This window comes from Carassius auratus, chromosome 35, assembly GCF_003368295.1.
Source record: "Carassius auratus strain Wakin chromosome 35, ASM336829v1, whole genome shotgun sequence".
NCBI lineage: Eukaryota > Metazoa > Chordata > Actinopteri > Cypriniformes > Cyprinidae > Carassius > Carassius auratus.
The window spans coordinates 9599177-9623248 of NC_039277.1; the positions used below are offsets into that span (position 1 = coordinate 9599177).

Consider the following 24072-nt stretch of genomic DNA (forward strand, 5'->3'; position numbering starts at 1 on the left):
ACCAAACTGAGTAATACAATGCAATTTCAGAAAAACTAAGTAGAGGAAATGAAGAAAAGGCTGATGCCTCACGCCATATCGGGTAAGAATTCAAACAAATGAGGCATACTGGCACCCTACAGTACATCCGCAGGACCGAGGTTTCAACCAGTGTTTGAGATTAAGAACATTTATAAAACTGGTAATGTGTTTGTTTAGTGACATTACAAATTGTTTTGCTTTAATAGAAAGGGGTTTATTGGGCATAAAGAGTAAATTTTAAGGAGGATCTTCATTTACCGACTACAGAAAAGCTTTGTGTGCTCTACTGCTGGATGGCACAGATATGTGTAGTCACAGTCTGGATCCTGTTTCTGGTGTAGGGCACTTTTTTAATGTGACCCCACCAGGGGGCTGGTCTTGTGTTACAGGAAGCTGTTCCCCTGCTAGCTTCCTCTATAAGCATCAGTCCAGGCCCTGCTTTATTAAGTGTGATTAGTCTATAGGACAAAATCCCATTCAACCACCACAGTGCATGCAATTGGTCCGACAGGGGAAGAAAATTGTTTTCTGCAGTTTAACGTGGAGAATGTAACACTATCTGCACCTGTGAACATAAACTCTCTACCTTGCCAAAAAGAAATGCATAGCATACAATAAATCCATATGATAAAAATGAATTGCTTTAGGTACTGAAGATCTGTCCAGCTGAACCTGACCGTAAGCTGCCAAGGCACGATTCAGGAAAAGATCTTTCTTTCAACAAGAAGAGCATATAAACTCGATGCTTCTTCTCCAATGTGAAAGTAATCTAGGTACAAGAATGCTATGCTCTTGATGACACTTGGAGATTTGTTTGTCTTTATTATTTCCTGGGTATAAGTCCATTTCTCTCTCTTTTTTTTTCAGAATTAAATGTATATGTTCCAGACCACCTTATAAGAGACAATTACAATACATCAGATTGAAAATTGAGAGACTTATTATTAGACATGAAAAGGAGGGGACTGACCTTTGGTTTTAGTAATGGGTGGACAGTGTACACTGACTTGGAATCAGTTTCTTACACTTTAGAAATCCTTCAATGGAAACAAAATCTGTTCTGAGATCAGCATAAAAGTGCAAGTGTAACGGTTCAAATGAAAAAGCCCAAAGATTGATACATGAGCACATTGGGTGGAGAGACCTCTGTCCAATACATAAAGAAGGGTCATTCTTATCCCAACACGCTATAACAGGGACTGTCCCAAACAGGGTTTGGTTTGTGCACCCTACTCACGAAATCTGTTGAATGGCTAGAACAATGAAGAGGAAACTAGAGCAGACTGCTTCCACTAGAAAATACTTTTGGGAGAAGAAAAGAAACAGAAAAATAAATAAAAGGTTCTCTTTCAGCAGTGTGTAAATAATACACCATCCTATCTATAAGCTAAGTTAAACAGGCATGTTTTCGGAGGAAATGGCTGGTTTAGCAGTGAGTGTTTTTGTTGGGGGGATAGTGTTTGAAATTGAAACTAATAAAAATATACATGTATCGATTCAATCTCTCATTCAAAATTACTAATTAATATCTTAAACTTCCTATAGACAAATGCATGTTTATTCTGAGGTGTGCTAAAATTTATATTATGTAGCATCAGTTTATTGAACACTAATTAAACAAATCCTTCTCTATCAATTTAAAGATCAAATTTATGAAGAAATAATGGATTTATTGCTATACACTGTCTGTTTTGGTGTGTGTTTCACTATGATTTTTCAGGAAAGATCATGTAAATCTTGATCAATACAAAATGTATACATGTCTGTGGCCCCTTTCACACTGAGATTTCAGATTACACAGGGGTAATGTGTCCCGGCAATCATTCCCAGATCATTAGATTTTGGTTCATTCACACTGCCAGTGATTTACCGGAATAAGTGTGTGCGTTCAAACACAACCCGTAAAAGTCCCGTAATAACACGTGACATCGGGGTGTGACATGTAATGTATGAGTCGAAAAACACTAGGCACGTTAACTTTCACTTAAACTGGCGAACGATCTCAGCTTTAGCGTAATTAGTGAGGAACTGATCCCTGCTTCATTACAGTTTGCACATATTTTTTTCATTGCGAATGTTGGTCTTGGCCTTCAAAACACCCTGTAAATGAGTCACACAATAACGTGCGTCATCACTACGACACACCATTTACGACATTGGTTCTGGATTTTGTTTATACAGAGCTCGTTCCAGGACTGAACCCAGCAATATTACTAGGTCCCCTACCCGGGATCGATCACGGAATCAATCCCGGGACGTGTTTGCGTACACACAGAAGGCAATCCAGCAATGTTCTGGCAATTTTCCGGGTACAACGTGCAGTGTGAAAGGGGCTTATGAAATGAGATTTGGTTTAGCACCTGTAATAGTGTGACTATAATTGTGCCAGTGAGCAAGTATAGAAGGCACAATCTATTATGATCCTAATATAAATAAAAAGGAGACATGTTTGTGCTAAGGGAATGATAGCATAATTTTAGCCCTTTAGGGTCTGGTTAAACTAGATGGCAGGTGGTGCACGAATAAGATAAAGAAATATGTTCCAAAATGGTGCCACTGTTTACTGAATTCCCCCCACAGTCAAAATGACTGCCCACTCAAAAGTTTCCAGTTTCATTAAAACATTAATGGGACAAATAGTGATTCAGAAACTGACAAAGTCTACAATCGCTAAAATGTCAGAAAAAAATTAGGCAGGCCAAGTCCTGTCACTAAGTGGATCAGAACCAGTGACCACAGGCGGTTTTGTGGTACACATGCCAATGTGTACAGACTGGTGCCATAGGGACTGCTGCTACTGAGTGTTGAATACCAAAAAATCCAAGCCTGCACCGGTGAGACCAAAAGGAAATATGCATTGAAAGTTACTTCAAGGGTACTGAAAAACCAACTGTGCTGCTTTGTGCCCAAAATTCTGAAAATATACTTTCAATAGAAAAGACAATTGTATTTTTTTCTTGTCATTTGTTTTGAGTGACTAAAATACAAAAAAATTATATTTATTTGAGAAATTTAAACAGCTCTCTGTTAAACTGGTTTCATAAAATTCTTTCTAATATCCCCTTGTTTCCAAGATTCACCAAATGGTCTCTATTGTTCACTTCCAGCTTCCTTTTTATTCCTGACTTTATGCACCCCTCTATGTGTGTGGCAAAGCTTCTTTCTTCCTCATTGTCTCTATCTGTCTTTTCCTCTCCCTCTCTTACTTCTTCTCCATACTGTGAAAACGCATACCAAATTCCACCAAAAGCTGACCAGTGACCCATTCCAAATATATGTTAAATGAGCCAGCAACAATGTGGAATTGCAGTATTTATCTAAAATGTTTGTTCTGGAGGGTATTTTGCAACAGATGCTTCTGTTGGAAACGGACATTACAGAGGTCCTTTGAAGTCTGGAATTGCTTATTATTAGGGAATACATGGCCTAATTTTAATTTCTTTTCCACGGGGGTAAAAACAGCTTGAGAACACAGTTGGCCCAGTTGCCACTTGGTGGCAACAATTATCATGGCAACAGACTTAAACCAACATTTCAAAAAAACAAAAAGCTAAATTGTACCATCTGCCAAGCAACTCTTTCTGCAAGTCTCTGTCAGAGGATAACATCTGCTAATCATATGTCATAGTTACAAATTGTCTAGGTGAGTAAAATTACAAATTTACAACCTATCTTTCAAGCAAGATAAAAGACCCAAAACAAATACATGCAATACTTCTAAATTATGTTTCAAGACATTTCGGATGTTATGTAAACTAGTTCCTTCTGCTATAGTCAAAGGTAAGGCTGGGTACAAATCTTGATTTTACATTTTTTTTCACTAATAACTAAATCAAAAACACACAGCATGAACAGTACTGCCCAATTCTCACAACAAAAGCCTCTTATGGATCATTTATAATGACGTTTTCAAATCAGTCAGAAAAAAAATCCTGTATATTTTGCAGCATATCATATATCAGCAAAAATTGACCTTCTAATTAAAATATAGCCAAATGAATCACATTCAAATCGAATAAGAATCAAACTGACAGCTTGTGAATCAGAATTTACAATAATCTAAAGAAGGAAATCAGCATTAGCATTGTAAACCTGGAAAATATAATCATGGCCATGAACTATCAGAGAAATACAATCACAGAAACACACACAAAAGGAAAACATAGCCATTCCTACCTCAAGGAAGCAGGTTCCTGCTGACGTGTTCTCCTTGATAGAAACATTGTAGAAGCTGCTTCCAAACACTGGCTCATTATCATTACTATCCTGGAGGTTTATTTCTACCAGAGCAGTGGAAGATAATGGTGGTCGTCCTCCATCAGTGGCCACTACTTTGATGCTTGGCTTTGGGTCCGTCTCGTAATCCAGCTTGGTTGCGGTGGTTATGATACCTGTGACGGGGTCAATGATGAACCAACTGGCATGAGTCTTCTTGTCTGGTAGGATGCTGTAGCGGATATCACCATTGGGACCTTGGTCTTTGTCCCTGGCTGTTACTTGCAGCACAAAGCTACCTGGGTAGACAACTTCTGGTATGGTCTGCTTGTAAGCCTGTTGGTCAAAGAGAGGTGGGTTGTCATTTACATCTGTGACATGAATCGTAAACGAGGACTCTGCACGAAGCGGTGGGGTTCCAGAATCAGTAGCCATGACACGAAGCTCATAAGAATCCCTCTCTTCCCGATCCAGAGTCTGGTCTACATAGATGAGGTAGATGATACTGTCTTTGGTGGTCAGGGCAAATTTACCGTCACCTCCTTCAAGAGATACATTGACATTGGAGTATTCGCCATAATCAGGGTCTGAGACAGAGATTCTAGCAACATATTGGCCTGGCTGAGCACCTTCAGAGATTTGGGGTAAGCCATCTTCACTGAGAAAGATAATGGTCATGGTTGGCTGGTTATCATTGTAGTCTCGCACGTGGATCGTAACGAAGGCATTAGTGATCTCTGGATGGCTTGCATTATCTCTAGCTTGGACCACCAACTCATGAACCTTCCTCATCTCATAGTCTAGAGCCTTATTGAGTGTAATGATTCCAGACCGAGGGTCAATGACGAAGTAGCGGTCCGGGTCACTCTGTCGTCGGTTTATCTCGTACAACACAAGGCCGTTGTCTCCTTCATCAGAATCTGTTGCAAAAACTTGCAGGATGTTGCTGCCCTGAGGAATGCTCTCAGAGATGATGGCATTGTAGCGACTTTGGTTGAAAATCGGAGCATGGTCATTGATATCCTGCACCAAGACATCAAGATTCATCTGACCAGTTTTTCTTGGAGATCCGCCATCAAAGGCCTCCAACACCAAGGAGTAGGAGGATCTCTTTTCTCTGTCCAAGACTCCATTGACCACCAAGTCAAGGTAAAGGACTTTGTTTGCTGCTCTTTTGGTCTGGAGACGGAATACTTGTCCTACATTACCTTCTTTGATCTGATATCCTTGTACGGTAAGCTGATCCTTATCCGCATCAGTGGCTGGCTCAAGAGAAAACTTAGTTCCCACCGCTGTTAGCTCTGGGATCTTCAAAGTGGCTTTCTTCTTGGGGAATGCTGGGGCATGGTCGTTAATATCATTTACAGTGATGGAGACCTTGACTGTGAAACCTGTCATAGTGACTGCTATAAAACTGTAATGGTCCCTTTCCTCTCGGTCCAGTCGCCTTGCAGTCTTGATGATACCTGTGGTTTCATCGATGTGGAGATCACTGCCAATGCCTGTGCTTTCATGATCAGAGATAAAGTATAGAGAAGCTGTAACTCCAGGTAGTAAACCAGCGCTAATGTCGCCCACTATTGTCCCCTCAGGTTGCTCCTCATCTAATTGGAGTTCCAAAATACCCGGTGTGCCCTCACTGCCAACCATTACTGTTAACAGTTCCACTACTACGCAAAACACCAACAGCATTCTTAGCCTCCAGAATACCCACATCTGGAACTGTCCACATGTGTTTTTCCCCAAGTCATTCAACAGAGTCATCTTGCCAAAGTTTCTTTACACCTGCAAAACAGGAGAAGAGCAGATTGTCACAATGACATTAACACAGCAGTGTGGACAATATTATCACATAGATAACAATGCAGATCTATGATTCCCTCACTGCCTCTCACAGACAGCTGGAATGCATGAGAAAGGGGTGCGTTTGCTTCAGAAAGGAGAGGCTTCCCCCAGTCAGGGCAGTAAAAAAAAAGTAAGCGAATTTCACATGTTGTGCATGCTCTTATTCATGTACTACGCCTTTTCAAAACACACTCCACATGCATATCTTTCCCATTATTCTAACATGCCTTCTCTGTAATACTTTCTGATAGTCCTAATGGCTTTAATAATGTAGTGTATAAAACATCAAATAATTAACCTATGATAATATAGACACCTCTTGCAAATAGTTTTTACAAAAAAAGAAAAAATAATCCTCATTTGTTCCCTAATGAAAAATATATTTTCTTTCCAGTCATATTCAGATTGAGTGGGTCCCATCAGAGTTTATACAGTTATAGCAGAGATGAGCAACTCGCACATATAGAAAGGGGGGGGGGGGTAGTCTTATTTAAAACCATATTACAAAGTAAAACCTAGCCAGTAGCCACTAATTCTGAGCAGAGAGAATGATATTACTCAGACAAAAAAGCCAGACAGGATTTCAGAGCATGTGTTGAAAACCATCTCTCCTTTTGTCATATATGTGAAGGCAGACTTCGGATGATACTTTATACGCCACAGAAGAAGTACACTAGAAAAATTAGGAAATTAGACTACTTTGGCTGGAATCGCAACAAACCTCAGGAGTCCGTGCACTTGCACTGACTAGAGTAGCTGTAAAGTCTGTATTATCCAAACCTCAATGCATAATGATGGCAGATCATCACTGCAGGCTGTTGTGGTCTCTATACATAAGTGGATTACAAAAGCAATTTGTCCTTGTCAGTTCTGTTTAAGAGTTCTCCAGTGAGACACACATAACTCAGTGAAGGAAGAAAATAAATATTGCATCTGGACTTCAGTGTCATTTTTTAACAAGGAAGAACCCCTCCAGATAAAACCACATGCATGTTTTCATTCATTGCTGAGCTGTTCAACCAGGCTCCCTCTAGTGGCTACAATGAGTCAGTAGGTTAGTGAAAGAGGTAGAAACCCCCCAAAAAAACTATTTACCTTTTGTTTATCACAAATATTAACACAACACAGCAACATTTCTACACTCTGAACCAATTTTCCTGTGTATATGGACACTTCCAAATGGTTTGGTGCCTCAAATTTTTGCCATTTACAAATAATTTACCTCACAAACACAGTTGACCAGCAGGGCTCCATGCTGTCTGTCCTAATCAGCTGAGACCTTCATTACCATGTGATACAGTGTTAGCCTGTCAAATGTAAAGTGTTACACTAACGCACAAATCACATGTCCAAAAACATGTCCAAAAGCGGCTGTCCTATTCACCACACATCGTTTCTGCATAGGCACAGAGGCGGAGCTCAGTGTTGTGTTGGACCACAGAGGATTTGTAAATCTTCCTCACAACATTCAAACTGCTGACAGCCTTATTATTATTATTTTAAAATATTGAAACATTAAAACTGTAAGAGATTACATTCATGATGAACTATGAAAATGAGACAGAAACCATCTCAGGGTAGGATATAACAGTTTAAGAAACTTGGCTCTATTCGAGGGACAAAGGAGAAAATCTTTCACCAAAACCCATGCTTATGATGGGTCTGAGATGACTGAATGTGGATGAGCAGTTGCCACAGTTTCCGCAGACTAAATGGGTATGGAATTCACTCCCGCTCAGTTTTCAGTATTTGGCCAACCACAGTGCCAGACCTCCTTGGGCTTTCTGCTTTTAGCCATCCAGCTGTCGCCAAGAGACTGGAGCTGGTTGGTTTAACGGTGGAGGTGGCTGGCAGGTCTTAGTAAAAGATCCTGACTGATATGAGACTGGCTTAGTTGGTTTTTATGACAGTTGAGCTATGCCAAATCTGAGGAAGCAGGTGACAGAGGAGTAAAGAAGGACCAATTCAGTATGGATCATTTATCACTGAGCATCCGTTAAAGAAAAAATGCAAGGATCGGCATTGTACAGATGCTTATGCTTTGTAATATTGCCAAAAAGGCTATGTAATTTATTTTCAATTCAAATGTATTTTAGGAACTTCTTATTTAACTAATTGGGAGTAGAAAACAATGCTTAATGCAAATAATAACAATAATAATATATAATAATACATCCAATGAAAAATTCTGATGCAAATTGAACCCCAATGACTGAGACTGCCCTTCCAAAGTATTAAACTAGACTTGTAATGTTAAATTCTCTACAAAGATAGCCATTCATATAGTACATTTGTAAAACCCTGAAGATATGAGGCCCAATAAAAACCCTTATCAGCATGCTTTACCTTTGACTCACTCCTTGAGCTCATGGTAACCAACACACGCTTTTTAGCTGTCATCTATACCGTGTTTGAATAAAGATCCAGATTACACTTCTGAGGGCAATTACTACTAATTTCTTCAATGTGTAAAGACCCTTAGTGCACTTAAACAAAACAGCTTAAGACATCAAGAGTGAGTTCAAGGTTGAAACCAATGCCAACTCTAAATATCTTATAGAGAATTTGCCACTGGTTCATGGGAGGTTTACCAGCCCCAGTGCATTAAACAGGAAAAAGATAAAACCCCCAGCTAACAAGTTAAACAATCTCCATCGTTAGGTGAGTGAATGAAAAGTTTGTCCCTCAGTTTGGACAACACTGATGTAACCCTAAGGAATTGGTGTAATATAGCCTTCCGGACATTTCTCTCCACACAGGCACACGCTACTTTGGTTTTTATGGTCTCTTGGTGGCACAGGTTTAATAGGATATGAGGTTTCCTGAGAAAGTAACTGGAAATATGGAGTTTTGTCTCTGTGGCAAAAAAGCAAGGAAGGAATGTTTCCAGATTTCCTTCTCCAATCAGTGGGAAGTCCAGAAATAACAAGGTTTTTTTTGGATAAAGCAGTGACCCCACAAGCTCAGGTGAGACATTTCCCATGCTAGACACCCCAGACACACAGGTTTCCTCCAAATCTGGGCAAAGTTAACAGATTTATGCATATGCTGTTGTGCTGTTTCAATGATTTTTAAAATATATGCTGAATAAATTATAATCTGATATACTTATTTTATTTTGTATTATTTATCAACTACTTATATATAATTATAAAATAAAAAATAAAGATAAAAATATTATTTTGCCATTACCTTTCAAGCACACTGTGTGCTCTAAGAAAGAGAAAGCTGCAGTGAATAAACGAAACAACCTGCGGTCTCCCTGTTATGATCGGGGTCGGGTGTACAGCAAGCTCTTTCTCAAGGAATGGGATGTAACAGGAAAAGAGAGTCAGTGAGAGAGACGAGATCTCTGAATTATTAATAAGTAGTGATGCACTGTTTTACCAATGTTGAACACTGAGATGCCACATCTCAGATTCCCAAGTCTCCCAGGTTACAGCAATGTCCCACTATACACACTAAACATGGCGTTAAGACCACTTAATCATCTAATTGCTGCAGATTCTAAGATTCTAATAAATATTCTGTATTTGGGTGGAATAGATTTAATGACAGAATAAAAACGTGTCAATTTTAAGAGAAATTTTGTGACTAATACAAACTACCAAAACGTTTTTACTTCTAAGACGTTAATGGGTTAGTTAAATGCTAAAATGTATAAAACAGATGCTTGTCTAAATTAGAATTACAGACAGGCCTACACCCAAAGCAACTCACCACCTGCTGTTGTACCTTTCCATTAAGGAAAAGGAACTGTGCCTCAGTGGAATTTTACACTAACTTGTCCAAACTCTGACCTTATCTACAAGCATGCATGTTTCCAGCCCATTTAACAGTGCTGATGCTTGAGAACAACTACCATTACTGGACACGAGAGGTAAAACACACGGCACTTATGTATGCTACTACAGATATAAATATTCCGTACAGAGCCTTTAGACACAGAGCCAGTACTGAACACTCCATTGGAGCATTCTCAATGTAGCACTCAATGCTTCAATGATATTATAACTGAGTGAATGAGCAGCTCAGGTGAAAGAGTGAAGCACTCAGAGTCTTTTGAGTGATTTGTATACATCTCATTAGTCTGGTTTGTTTTATTAAGCTAACCCCATGGGGGGGAGGGGTACGTTAAAACAAAACAAAGATGTAGTATTTCAGTAAATACTTACAGTACATTGAAAGGGTATATGGTAACCTCACTCAGAAGGAGTACATCACCACCTGGTCAAATGAAAAGCAAGAATAGATGGAAAAAAGAAACCTTTCCCAGGAGAAAAGCTGCAATCTGGAGCACTTGGATATAATGACTTGGCTTAACTAAAATGCAACAAGTCCTCCAACTCATACGACCGTATGGGTCGTTTGTCACTATCCATAAATACGACCCACACGAGCGTTCTCTAAATTAGCGCCCCTATTGGCAACAGGAGGTATGATAAATGAACTTTCGCCTAAATGCATTGTGGGTTTATTTTAACATGTTTGCTATTTGCGTTTTGAATTGTTTGATTTAAACTCTCCCAGATGTTCGTGGATTTTGATGATATGGATTTTAGATGACTTCGAGACATGTACAGGTAAGGTTTTCTCCCGTCTCATAAAGTAGTCGATCGTTTATGAATAATATGAGTTTTTATTTTCAAATCGATACTGGACACTGTATGTCCTATTAAACCAGTTTGACGTTCAAATCATTTAATCGAAATCTGCAGCTTTATAAAGTTAGTTTTCATTGTGATATTCGTTTGAAATTCGCCTGTGGTGGAAAGAGGTCATGTAAAAGTCGCGCATTTACCATGTTTTTACCATAGTAACATGTCGCTGAACCATGTCACGTGTTATAAAACCTCAGTAACCACAACTCAATGTATCTCCCGTCATAACTGTAGTTTTACTTTGGTATTTGTAGTATAAACACGTTACCATGCTTTTCACCACAGTAACTGTGCTTATTGTGTACTCTTTAGTTAAGTAACACATTTGCCATGCCTTTAATACCTTTTTGTAATGTAATTGTGATTCAGTGTTTTTTTTCTTTTCAGTTTTGCAGTTTCTTCATATCACATACATCTCCAGCTCCTACAACAACATTCAGTGTCCAGCAGCTCTTTATGATGCTCTCTCTCTCTCTCTCTCTCTCTCTCTCTCTCTCTCTCTCTCTCTCTCTCTCTCTCTTTCTCTCTCACTCTCTCTCTCTCTCTCTCTCTCTCTCTCATTTTCGTTTCCTATTTTTCTGAACTGTAATTCATAAATAAGTCACACATATTTTTCTTTCTTTCTCTTGTTCATCATGGCATATTTTCACAGCTCAGAATCAGATTTTGATCAGTTCTTGTATTAACAGGGAACTTGTACTCGAAGCTCAACTTGAAGAAGTTTCCAGTGAAGATGAAGTCCTTCAAAGGTTCGACACAGGTAATGTTGAAGATATGTAGTTATAACTGATTTACTTTAATTAATTTATCCTTACTTTATGTTAATAACCTTCCTTATAGTCCTTCCTTTCAAATATTTTGTTCACAGATCATTTCTAACACACTGTCTAAACATGTATGTATTAAAACAACAACAACAACTTGTTACTTTTTCTTTATTCCAGCTGAAAAGGAAGACCATGGGCCTGTCAAACCTTGTTTGTGGAGAGGGATGAATTTGACCATCTTGTGTGTTTACGGAGAAGACCAAAAGCTGCTAAGGCAGATATTTCCAGAGGTACGTCTGTGTTGATCTGAGCACCTCGACAGAACTTTACTGCAGTTACATTTTGCACCGAATTTTATGTTTTTTACTTTTTTAAATACCTCACGACCCCATCAGTACAAACCCTGTGCTATGTCAAAGTATTAATAATTCAAACAATTTCAGCAAATTCATATGATATTGTACAAGCGTACTCTCCAGCTTTTCCTCCTGCTGTCATTGACCATCGCCTCAGCTCTCATGCAGACTGTGTCCATTTTAAGTAGTCAGAGCGTTATATCCTAAAGTTTATATTGAGTCCACTGTATTCTTTATTAGCACCGTCTTAACCCGTTCTAACAGTACATGATATCTGTCCGCACCTCACAGTCTGCCTTTATTTCCATGTTGATTTTAATTGAACACGTCTGTTTAAAAGCAAGTCAGGAAATGCTGTGTAACTTGTCATGTGACACATCAGATCTTCAGTTAATTTGGCCAAATTAGATCATTTAAGGCTGTTCACACCAAGAATAGTAACTACAATAACTATTTTAGCATCCACACCAACATCAACCAATGATAAAGTTATGTTTATTAATATACACACTGCAGCGACGTTGATGTCTGCCACTTTAAATGATCAAGCTTTTGAAATGTGCATTTTGATTGGCTGTTTAATGTTCATCAGCTGGAAAATATATTCCACTGATGTTGTTCCTCTGTGTCATTAAGTATGGACTCATCCTTGGTATGAAGAGGTCTTTAAACTGCTTACAACAATCCTGCTGCATGTTATAGTGTAGAAAATAATTGAGAATAATATAGCTTGAAGATACAGCTTTCTTCCCTCTCATTTTGTTAAACTCAAACGCAAGATTTTGCCTTTCTTTGCTTGTTTGTCTTCATCTTAGTCCTTTACTCTCTCCACTCACTCACACATTCTCTCTTGCTCTGTTGTAAGGTACAAACAGAGCGGATGGTTGCATGATGGCCTCTTTCAGGTTTGTCAACTGAATGTCTACTAGTGTGGCTCAGCAAGTTCCTGTCATGATCAGCCCTCTCCAAGAAAGGTTTGTAGAAAATTGTAATCAATATTCATTTAATCCTCTAACCTGAATCTTTTGGTGAATTTACTTAATTATATCTGTCTTAATTCATATGTAATAAGCAATAGTAATTAAACATGGGGTTAATAGACATATTTTTGTTTTACAGCTGAAGAGCAAAAACACAAAGAACATCAGTCCTGTTGGGGATGAGGAATGAACATGGCTCTATTGTGCCCAAACAGAAAAGAGTGAAAAGGTGCTCATCCCCATTGATGTGTCTGTATTCAAGCAATGCATTAGTACAGCATATGATGTTGATCTCTATTCAAGTCAGCAATTATCATTTTTCACATATACATCTTTTTATAAGTCCTAGAATGAACAAATCATCAGGGCATCATTTCTGGAATTTGGGCAGAAAATGACTGAATATGGTGAGTACTGACACCTGCACCTGTATTCACCAAAACTATTTTTCTTATGGACTTACAGTTTTTGAAGGAGGATGAAGTCAGTTGATGGAGAAATGAAGAACGAGATGTGTTGTATATGAAGACTTCAGATGCAAAAGCCTTTAAGTTCTGTATGAAATGTTCTTCTAAGAAGAATTTTAGAAGAAAACTTCAGGTGGAACTTAGATGCCTTTGCATCTGAAGTCTTCATATGTACTATGAGTTTTCAATACATAACTGATTTGTTATGACTGTGTTTTTATTATTTTCTACTTGTACAGAAAGACTGCAGTAGAAGGAAAGCTGGTACTGAGAACATTTGTCTTCACTCCAGACTAAAGAGAAGCGGGTCTGAGGCCAGAGATGGAGGAGTCAATGGTCACCAAATGCAGCGCTGCAGCCTGAAACTGTGAAGACTGAATTCCCAAACAGCTGTGTGACTGCACAGATGTTACGGCCATAAAAGAAACTTCACAACTGAGAGCCAATACCTCCAACAACCTTCAACAGGAATCAATGGTATGTCCATTACAACAATTCTAAATAATAATAATATATAATTGACACAATGATTTTGTCTCTCCAGGACATCTACGCAAGGTTTTTCTTTTGTTGAGGACCGTCAGAGACTCCAGCCACACGAGCCATGGATTGCTCTCAACATCACCATCAGACAGACATTATCACAGAACCAGCACCAGCAGACTGCAAAACAAGTTCCTTCAACAGGCAATCAGACTGAACTGAACTCGTACCAGTAACACCACACACACACACACACACACACACACACCAGCAGCCTCATACTGTGTGCACTGCACTCTATCAGCTACACTGACTGGACTCTGACTCACTATTATTCTGCAACCTGATATTCTGTTTGCACTAATTCATACTGTACTGAAAGTGAAAGTGACGTGACATACAGTCAAGTATGGTGACCCATACTCAGAATTTGTGCTCTGCATTTAATCCATCCGAAGTGCACACACACAGAGCAGTGAACACACACACACTGTGAACACACACCCGGAGCAGTGGGCAGAGGTATATCTACAGTATACAGTGATTGTTGTTAATTGTTTTCATTTTGTTCTCTCTGTATAGTATAGTATTGCACTATATTTTCTACCTGTATTGAGCTCTTATGTATACGGTTTATATTTTTGATACTGTATATGTGTTGCAAATATATTCAGTACTTGTCATGCTGCAGTTTGCAGAAAAGCATTTTACCACCTGTATACTTGCATTCATGGTATTGTGATAATAAAATGATTTGATTTGAATTGGTCACATGACTTGTTCATCAGTTGTATTGTTGTGCTGGATAACAATTGCAAATTGTTTATGACATTGAAGAAGATCATGATAGAGACATGGATTTGAAGAAAACCAGGAGAGCTCTGATGATGAGAAGGAAACTGGATGTGATTCTTTGGTGCTCAAGACATTTCACCATGCCTTCATCTGGGTTTCTTCATCTGATTAAAATAAAATGGTTTTAATGTAACCCATTTTTATTTCACTTGAATATAATTTGTCTTAATATGCTTCTTTATCTGTCTTTATGCTGCATCCTAGTAAAATATTGCGTATGGTGTTGGATAATCAAGTATGGTGAATATTCTGTACTAGAGATGGTTTTTTGGTAGATACACCATTTAATTTTGTAAACAACACATATAATCACCATGGTTGTTTTGATGAAGACATGAACATTTAGTAATATTAATGAAATTCAGTTAGATGAAGAGCTGCATTAGAAGAGACTGCATGGACTTCATGCACAACTGAAGGTGATGAATCAAGGAAAGATCAACATGAATCCTGTTCTGTATTATAATGAAGATGTTCATGCACATTACTGATGTCTAGCTCCTGAGCAGGACAAAGATGAGACATTCTTTACAGAGATTTATGAATTAGGTATTTTATATTATGATTCTTTAAATTGCATGAATTGTATGGAACCATAAACTGCACACTGTCACACATTGTCTTACTGAATGACACATTGGCCTTGTCTGATGAAATGTCAGAATATGTATTTGTTGTCTTTGTTTACTATTAGCACTGTATTATTGCTCTTGATCTTATGAAATAAATTGAGCTCTTTCCAAATGGGCACTTATGTTGATTTTCTGGTGTCTTAATTCTAAGATAACTATGACTTCCAACTTACATAATGGTATGCTTTTGAAAAGACAACCTACAAAATGTGTCTCAACAGTTTGTTGCCAATGATGAGAATAGAGCTGTGCATTTTTTTCCTGCCCTTCCATCCCCAGGGGCCCAGTAGAGTCCCCTCGAAGAGCAAAACAATTAACATTCCAAATGGCTGTAAATCAAAATCTGATTATAGTTTCAAAAAGAAAATTGGTAGGACAACTCATTATGCTATGTTTACTAAATAATGTTTGGCACAGCTTTCAAACATTCATAGAAAAGTGCTATACATGTGTTTATAAAAGTACTCTTAGTAAAATAAAAAATGTCAGCCTGCCTCTCACATATGTCATATAACTTTGCACAATAAACATGCTTAGATATCCCTTTGTTTAAAAAAAGAAGTATTTTTCACAATTTCATTATTAAACATTTTAAACTACATTGCCCATAAGCCTTAGCCATTCTATCGATGGAAAGTGAAAGTCATGGCGCTGTTTTTTGTAGTTCAATTAAGTTATGTTCAGGTTTAAGGTTAGGATCTCGGTAAAGAGGTAATTTCACAAAATATAGCAATGCACCATTGTTAACTGAAGGTACTATTGACGTAATAATTACAGCAAAATTTACTTTGCAACATTAAACGTTTTTTAATTTGGGCTAAAAGAAAGTCCAGTCACAGCGAGTCCTCGAGTGCCAAGTGGATTTCAAAGCCAATGAAAATCCAGTTGAGCAGAAGCGACACCCTTACTTGTCCATATACGGCCATTCATGACAGGCTTTTCCGGGTTCTTGTGGTGAATTTATTTTCACCCACTAAATATAAAACTAAAATGACGGATTTGCATTGTGGGGTAAACCTGATTCAGCAATAGATTTGTTGATTACAGTTATTTATTTTCAAACAAGGGCCTCATATTTGCGATTATACACATTCTTTACCCTAATATTAATGTACAATATTTAAGCTCAACATTTTTGCATATACTGTATGAAAAAATAATATTATATTTATATATTTATAGTGTATTAAATGTATACATTTAATCACTTGTGTGTTTTTTGGAGATGTATTTACAATCTTGCAATTTTTAGCTCTACCAGTTAAACTACAGAAAAAAAGGAAAATAATAATAAAAATAAATAAATAAATACAATTTAAAAAACACAGGGATAATTTTTTTTAGTAATTTCCATATCAGTGTTTATTGATATGTCAAACTTTTCAGACAAACAATGCAAATAACACCATTCTTTCTCTCTAGTTTGTCACTATGAAGAAATAAAAACAAAAAAATAATATATTATTGTGAAATATAACAACTTTTAAAAATTACTGATTGATAAAGTAACTAATAGGTACAGACAGAATTATGTAATAGAAAATCCCTTTAAAACTAAATTGGCTAATATAAAAATATATATATAAAATAAAAAAAATGAATAAATAAATAAAAATTGTCAATTTGTTTGCAGAGAAGTTTATAAAATGCCAAATAATATTTTTACAAACCAGGAGTTGCAAGGCACCAGCTGAAATCATATTCTTTTCTTTCATTTAAAAGTGATTAACTAATTAGAAAAATATTGTTAAGACTAATATTTCACATGATTACCTCTTAATCTCCTGTAATCACTGATCGCTTCTGTTGTGAACATATGCAAGACAAACTAAAACGGTTATTAATAATTATATTTTATAAATCATTTTCAGCTGGAAAATGCATTTCTATCATTAAATGACCTTAAAGGTCACACACACAAACAAACACACACATATGTATATATATATATATATATATATATATATATGGCATATAGAATACAGTAGGTGGGATGGTGATAGTGACAGGAGTGTTCACAGTAGAGATGGGAGTGTTGACTAGAGGAGAAATAATACAAGTAGACATGCTAACGACTGAGAGCAGATGTGCCACACAAGAGAGAGTGATGTGGATGCTTTTGGAAGGGCTGCTATTGTGGAGAGCTGATGGAGAAGGACTCAGTAATCTGTCAGAAATCCTGCAAGACAGGAAAAAATTGAATTTATAACATGATGAATAATTAAAACATTGACAACAAATGAAAGTGACGTGACATACAGCCAAGTATGGTGACCCATACTTAGAATTCTTGTTCTGCATTTAACCCATCCAAAGTGCACACACACAGCAGTGAACACACACACACGGAGCAGTGGGGATCATTTATGTTACGGTGCCCGGTGAGCAGTTGGGGGCAGCGCAAAAAAAGTCGTATTGCCGGGCCGAGACTCAAACCCACAACTTTATGGTTAAGAGTCAAACTTTCTAAGCACTAAGCCACGACTTCCCCCTAGCAACGGGCTAGTGGTTAAAGACAACATAACTGCAGCGTGTATAATAATAAACAGAACTTTATAATTTGTTGGTAGCGATGCTAAAATAGTCATTATAGTTATTGTTCTTGTTGTAAACACCTTTAAATTATCTAATTTGGTCAAATAAATTAAAGACCTGGGGCCGGTTGCATAAACTGCTTAAACTAATCTTTAAAAAAGTTAGCCATATAATTTGATTTACTCTAGACTTGTCATAATTGTTTAAAGTCAGTTACAAAAACATAGATTGGTCCAATTTTACTAAGAAATATGATTATCTCTTGGTTAACTGCTAGTTGGTCACAGTCTTAACATAATAGCTATGTTTACGCAACCGGCCCCTTTTGTGTCACATGACAAGTTACACAGCATTTCCTGACACAGTCTGCATGAGAGCTGAGGCGATGGTCAATGACAGCAGGAGGAAAAGCTGGAGAGTACGCTTGTACAATATCATATGAATTTGCTGAAATTGTTTGAATTATTAATACTTTGACATAGCACAGGGTTTGTACTGATGGGGTCGTGAGGTATTTAAAAAAGTAAAAAACATAAAATTCGGTGCAAAATGTAACTGCAGTAAAGTTCTGTCGAGGTGCTCAGATCAACACAGACGTACCTCTGGAAATATCTGCCTTAGCAGCTTTTGGTCTTCTCCGTAAACACACAAGATGGTCAAATTCATCCCTCTCCACAAACAAGGTTTGACAGGCCCATGGTCTTCCTTTTCAGCTGGAATAAAGAAAAAGTAACAAGTTGTTGTTGTTGTTTTAATACATACATGTTTAGACAGTGTGTTAGAAATGATCTGTGAACAAAATATTTGAAAGGAAGGACTATAAGGAAGGTTATTAACATAAAGTAAGGATAAATTAATTAAAGTGAATCAGTTATAACTACATATCTTCAACATTACCTGTGTCGAACCTTTGAAGGACTTCATCTTCACTGGAAACTTCTTCAAGTTGAGCTTCGAGTACAAGTTCCCTGTTAATACAAGAACTGATCAAAATCTGATTCTGAGCTGTGAAAATATGCCATGATGAACAAGAGAAAGAAAGAAAAATATGTGTGACTTATTTATGAATTACAGTTCAGAAAAATAGGAAACGAAAATGAGAGAGAGAGAGAGAGAGAGAGAGAGTGAGAGAGAAAGAGAGAGAGAGAGAGAGAGAGAGAGAGAGAGAGAGAGAGAGCATCATAAAGAGCTGCTGGACACTGAATGTTGTTGTAGGAGCTGGAGATGTATGTGATATGAAGAAACTGCAAAACTGAAAAAAAAAAAACACTGAATCACAATTACATTACAAAAAGGTATTAAAGGCATGGCATTGTGGTTAATGATTTTTAACTACAAATACCACAGTAAAACAGTTATCATGGTAAAAAAAAAAATATGGTAATTGTTGTGGTCACTGGTCATTTCAGATTCGTTGCGATTGCCACACATTCGTTCACTGGCATTCACAACATATTTGTAAAGAAAACGTCAAACTGCACTTACTTTGACATTAATTGCAGACAATCAGAACAGTACCTTAAAAAATAAACCATAAAATAAAATTGTTTACAAACCTGGACAACAACGCATGGTAAGATGTTGGGTCACGCCTCCTTTTTTTGGGTGGTAACGATGGTAACGACAGTCAAAGGTCATTTGATGACGACACACCCGACAAACGAGACTGTCGTAATACGGCCGCTAGAGGGCGCTTGATTTTAAAACGTAATAATAGGTCGTAATATGCTGCTTGCACAAACGACCTATGTGGTCGTTTTTAAGAGGAGGACAGTCTCCTAAAATGCCAGGGAGTAGATTCCAAAATCTAACAATAGAGACGGTTAGGTAAGCTAATTAATAACAGAACATTGTGCAGACACAAAGTGTATTTAGAGTTTCTGTTGTCTATCTTGGAGTGTAAGAGAAGTTAGAATTGCATGAAAGGTCTTGTTTTTAGAATTATCTGCAACCCAGGCTCATTATGGCAACATTTCTGCAAATTGTTATCTCTTTGCTTACATTGCACATTTCACATGACTTCAAGAGCTATTTTCCGAGAGTGGCATTAAAAGCATGTTCAGTTATATCCAAACCAGATGAGCATAAATCTGGCAACTTATGTTTTTAAGTTGGTTGTTGAACATATCGTGGCGATTTGAAAATGGCATGTCCAGTAAGTGGTGAAAAAAGGTTAATGCTTGTCTGAAAATAATGTAGTACCTATACTGAACCTAACAGATAACAAAAAGCAAATGCAATTTAGTCTTTGAACTTTGCTTTAGTAGGTGGGCAGCCAAGTAGATTTACTAGATTATAAAAGCTAAAAAAACAAATACTTAATACAAATACAATATAAAATCATTTTTCAGTGTAAAAGAGTTTTGAATATTAACTGTGTAAAAAAAATCTTCATTTGTATTATGTTCCCCTCATAATCAAAAGCTGTGCAAAAAGGAAAACAAAAGTTGTTGCCATTGTCATCTGAAAACTACAGTAAATTGTATGTAAAATTTAGCAAAATTATCGTTAAAGGCACATATTTTCAATAAACCTGGGTTGTTTATCTGTCATCCATTAAAATCAGGAAGGAATAAGAGTTGGCCTGTGGCACATACAAGCATAATTTCAGAAAATAAATTTTGTTTTTTGTTGTTGTTTTTTTTAGATATGGCAAGTGCACGAAATCACAAACAATCTGTTTCCGCCAAAGAACAATTCTGAGATGAATATAAGGCTTCAATTAAGAGCATAAGGGAAGAGAAATGGAAATACACCCTTGAGATCTCACATCTACAGACAAGGAAATCACTCAGCAAACGGGCTATTTCTCTCCTTCCCAACTGCGGTGTTTGCAGGAAACAGATTAATCGTGATTTCCTCGGACCAACAAAGAGTTCAGTCCTTACTTCTAATCTTAGAATTTCAATGTCTGCAAAAAAAAAAAAAAAAAAAAAAACGGGGGGTGGCAAATAAGCATTCATCTTAAAAAGCAATCATTCAATGAAATGCAATACATAAGCTGCAGTAATGATACTCAAGCATTGTGTGGGAGAGTGGTTTCAAATCCCCCTCCTACTGAAACACACATCCTATTCTCTTGGCTTATTCTAATTCAATCAAACAGCTCCTCTTCCCCCATGTGTTGCCTCTGATCAGTTTCCAAGTGTTGATGGGCAAAAGTATGAACAGACTCCCCCTCACTGGGTAAGTCTTTCTTTTACTGCCTTATAATGTGCATCTCATGCTGAGGCCGCACATGTGCCCTGCGCTTCTGACATCAGCTATGATCGAATACAGGAAAAGAGGTTCCAGAGCAGCTAAGATCATTTTTGTACTTGGTACTGATAAATTATTATATAAAGATATTACAGCAACAGAGTGGATCAATTCTTTAATACATGTGATTCTTTAATAATTGCTTTTTTCAGGCAATGTCAGCCTATAACCTTCAAGAGAGGAGAATCAGATATCACATCAACCAAAATATTTACTAAAATGTGTCTGTTTGCAAAGTTGCCCTTAAAAACTGCTACTAAACAAATATGAAACTGATTAACAAATATCATAAGTGTATTTGTATAATATTTACAAATAGCGTTGTGCAAGAAATAGGCTTATAAATGTCAAATGAAATACATTACGAGTTCACTGACCATTGATTTTAATTAAAAGCGCTGTTAGTCATCTGAATCAAATTGTTGCAAAGCTCCACCCATTCGAAAGATTGTCCAATTATTAAGCACAAAACAAATACAATTATTGACAGGCCAAATGTTCAATGAACAGATGTTTCTTCCAATGCAAACAGCACTCCTGAAAGCACGGAGTCTGAATGGAACCAACAATTACTTTTTAGAACGTAATGTTTGATGAACATCCATCATTGCTCTTGTCTCTGCCATTATAAAATGCCATGAAGAATATTTCGACAGATCCCGTGCGTTTGTTAAATCCTACGGACAGATTGTCCAATAACAGCTTTGTTCCACCAAAGCTGGATTTAGTGTTGCGCTCCTCAAAACAACTGATCTCACGCCAATTCATACATATTTTACGAGGTAGCTAATTCGTATGAATTTGTACGAATGACCTGCACCAAACCCCGCCCCTAAACCTATCCGTCCATGTAGACAAAATGTAAAAAACTGTGAATTAAAACATATGAATTAGCCACCTCATAAAATACATATTATTATTTTAACAAATCCGTTCAGTGAATGATTCACTCACTCATAAAATCTGCTTGCTGCCACCTACGGGCCAACGATAAAACCTCCAGATAGGGTCACTGAAAAATCCCAACTAATGCAGATAGCCTAAATTAAAAACGGTTCTTGAATGCACAAACACAGATAATGATGCAGACAATGAAAATAAGTAGGCTAGTTTTCTATTCTGTACATCATTCTTGGAATTTTTGAACACAGAAAAAATACATTGCCGCATTTTAATAGGATTTTAAGAGAAGTGGATTTAAAACAGTGCAGTCTTGAATCAATCACCACAGAACAGTGGAGATCCATAATACATAGTTAAGTTCTTGATAATAAGGGAACTACAAACTAGCTACAAACTACAAACTAATAACTAAAAGCCAGGGTTGTTGTCTATGCATTCATATTCTGAGGTGTAATGCCTTTCACACATGAAGAGAATGAATTCACAACTCGTTAACTAAACATTAAGTAGGTCTAGATGATTTAACTAATTTGGTTTAGTTTATTAAATTGTTTCTGGATCTATTTGTAGTTGCTTTTTCATTGCTTGCATAATTGTAACGCATCAACACAGATATGCTTTTACCAGCTGACGCGAACATGGGCTATTCACCTCATCGGGGTAGAAAACCTAAGAGAATGAATGAAACTGCCCGTCTACTAATGCATACACAAAGAAGCGCTTGGTTTTGCCTACACAGAAATGTGAATGGGAGTAAACTGATCAATATCCCACATGTCGCTAAAATCATGCAGCACCCCAGCGTTTTCTCTTGAGAACGCTAAAGGTGTCAGTATTTGTGTTAAGCAGACCGTCTTGAGTCATAGTGAGCGATAGGATAACGACTCTTACATTCATCTGACCGAGCACCGCCGCTGTCTGTGAGCATCCGTTGTTTCACTCAAACCTAATTTGTATGCAGATGTATCCAGCCTGTTCCCAGCCGCAAACGGATTGTTTTTGTGTAAGATTAACACATCAACATTAAATCCATAGGAAAGAGATTGAAATCCCACGCAGATACTCCGTGAATATAGTAGCCTAGCCCTCAGGTGTGAGCGGGTCCGCATTCACTATTCCATTCACCGAACGGGATCAGAATATCTTCGATCTCCTCGGAGTCTCGGTAGTAACGCGCTCCTCCAGATAACGGTCACCTCAGCATCCAGAGCTGCATGGACTGGACGCTCTGTGGATACACCGCACCTCCGCGAGTGAAATCAGACACCCACATCAGGCCCAGCCTCTCCTAATTTGGGTAGCTAATATATTCGACACGTGGGGAGCGGTACAAAAGGGGAGCAAAGGGGGAAAAAAAGATGAAGACTGGGGAAAAGACTAGACTTGTTCATGTAGACTGTAGTGCCACCATGCTCTACCTTTGAGAAGTGGTCTGAAGACAAAGAACCAGATTCAAGAACCTCTTCCGATGTGTAGTTTGATGGGGTATGTAATTTATGTTATGTGTATATACATTTAAATTACATTACATGAAGTTTATCAGCCGCTTTTATCCAAATGAGGACAACAGAAGTAATCAATTGTAGTATTAAAACAACTACAAATAGATCTTAAACTAAAAGCTAAAACTGTATAAATACTACCTATAAATATTTTAAAGATAAAGAAATAAAAAAAATTCCAAAACTTAACATTTAAATGAAAAACTGAAAATAAAGCTAAAAACTATTCAAAATATTAAATAACAAAAGGTAAAAGAGTATAATAATGATTTTAACATAACACTAAGCCAAACGCCCCCCAAAAAAACTACATGTGTATGTACAGTACAACCACACACATACATACACATTTATAAATTATATATATATATATATATATATATATATATATATATATATATATATATATATATATATATATATATAATGTCATTTCCATTTAATTTGTTGAAGTATTAAAATAACTCAAATTAAATAAAACTAAAACGTAATAACCTATACAGACATAATACATTCAGACATAATTGAACTAAAATTTAAATAAATAACAAATACAAATGAAATGGTAATTTACAGTAACCCTAAAAATAAC

At 37.1% G+C, this 24072-nt stretch overlaps 1 protein-coding gene and 1 long non-coding RNA gene across 2 annotated transcripts in view; one reads left to right on the forward strand and one right to left on the reverse strand.

Annotated features, from left to right (window-relative positions):
• The window catches only part of LOC113054314 (protocadherin-16-like), a 96462-nt gene extending 72914 nt beyond the window's left edge, over positions 1–23548 (reverse strand). The window contains 2 exon segments of the mRNA XM_026219775.1: positions 4198–6021; positions 22870–23548. Coding sequence (XP_026075560.1) covers positions 4198–6000 — 1803 coding nt within the window. The 5' untranslated portion in view covers positions 6001–6021; positions 22870–23548.
• On the forward strand, positions 11738–13977 carry LOC113054315 (uncharacterized). The gene is made up of 5 exons (XR_003277361.1): positions 11738–11799; positions 12731–12839; positions 12985–13074; positions 13605–13789; positions 13857–13977. It is a non-coding gene; the product is annotated as an uncharacterized LOC113054315 (long non-coding RNA).
• Positions 23549–24072: the final 524 nt, after the last annotated feature.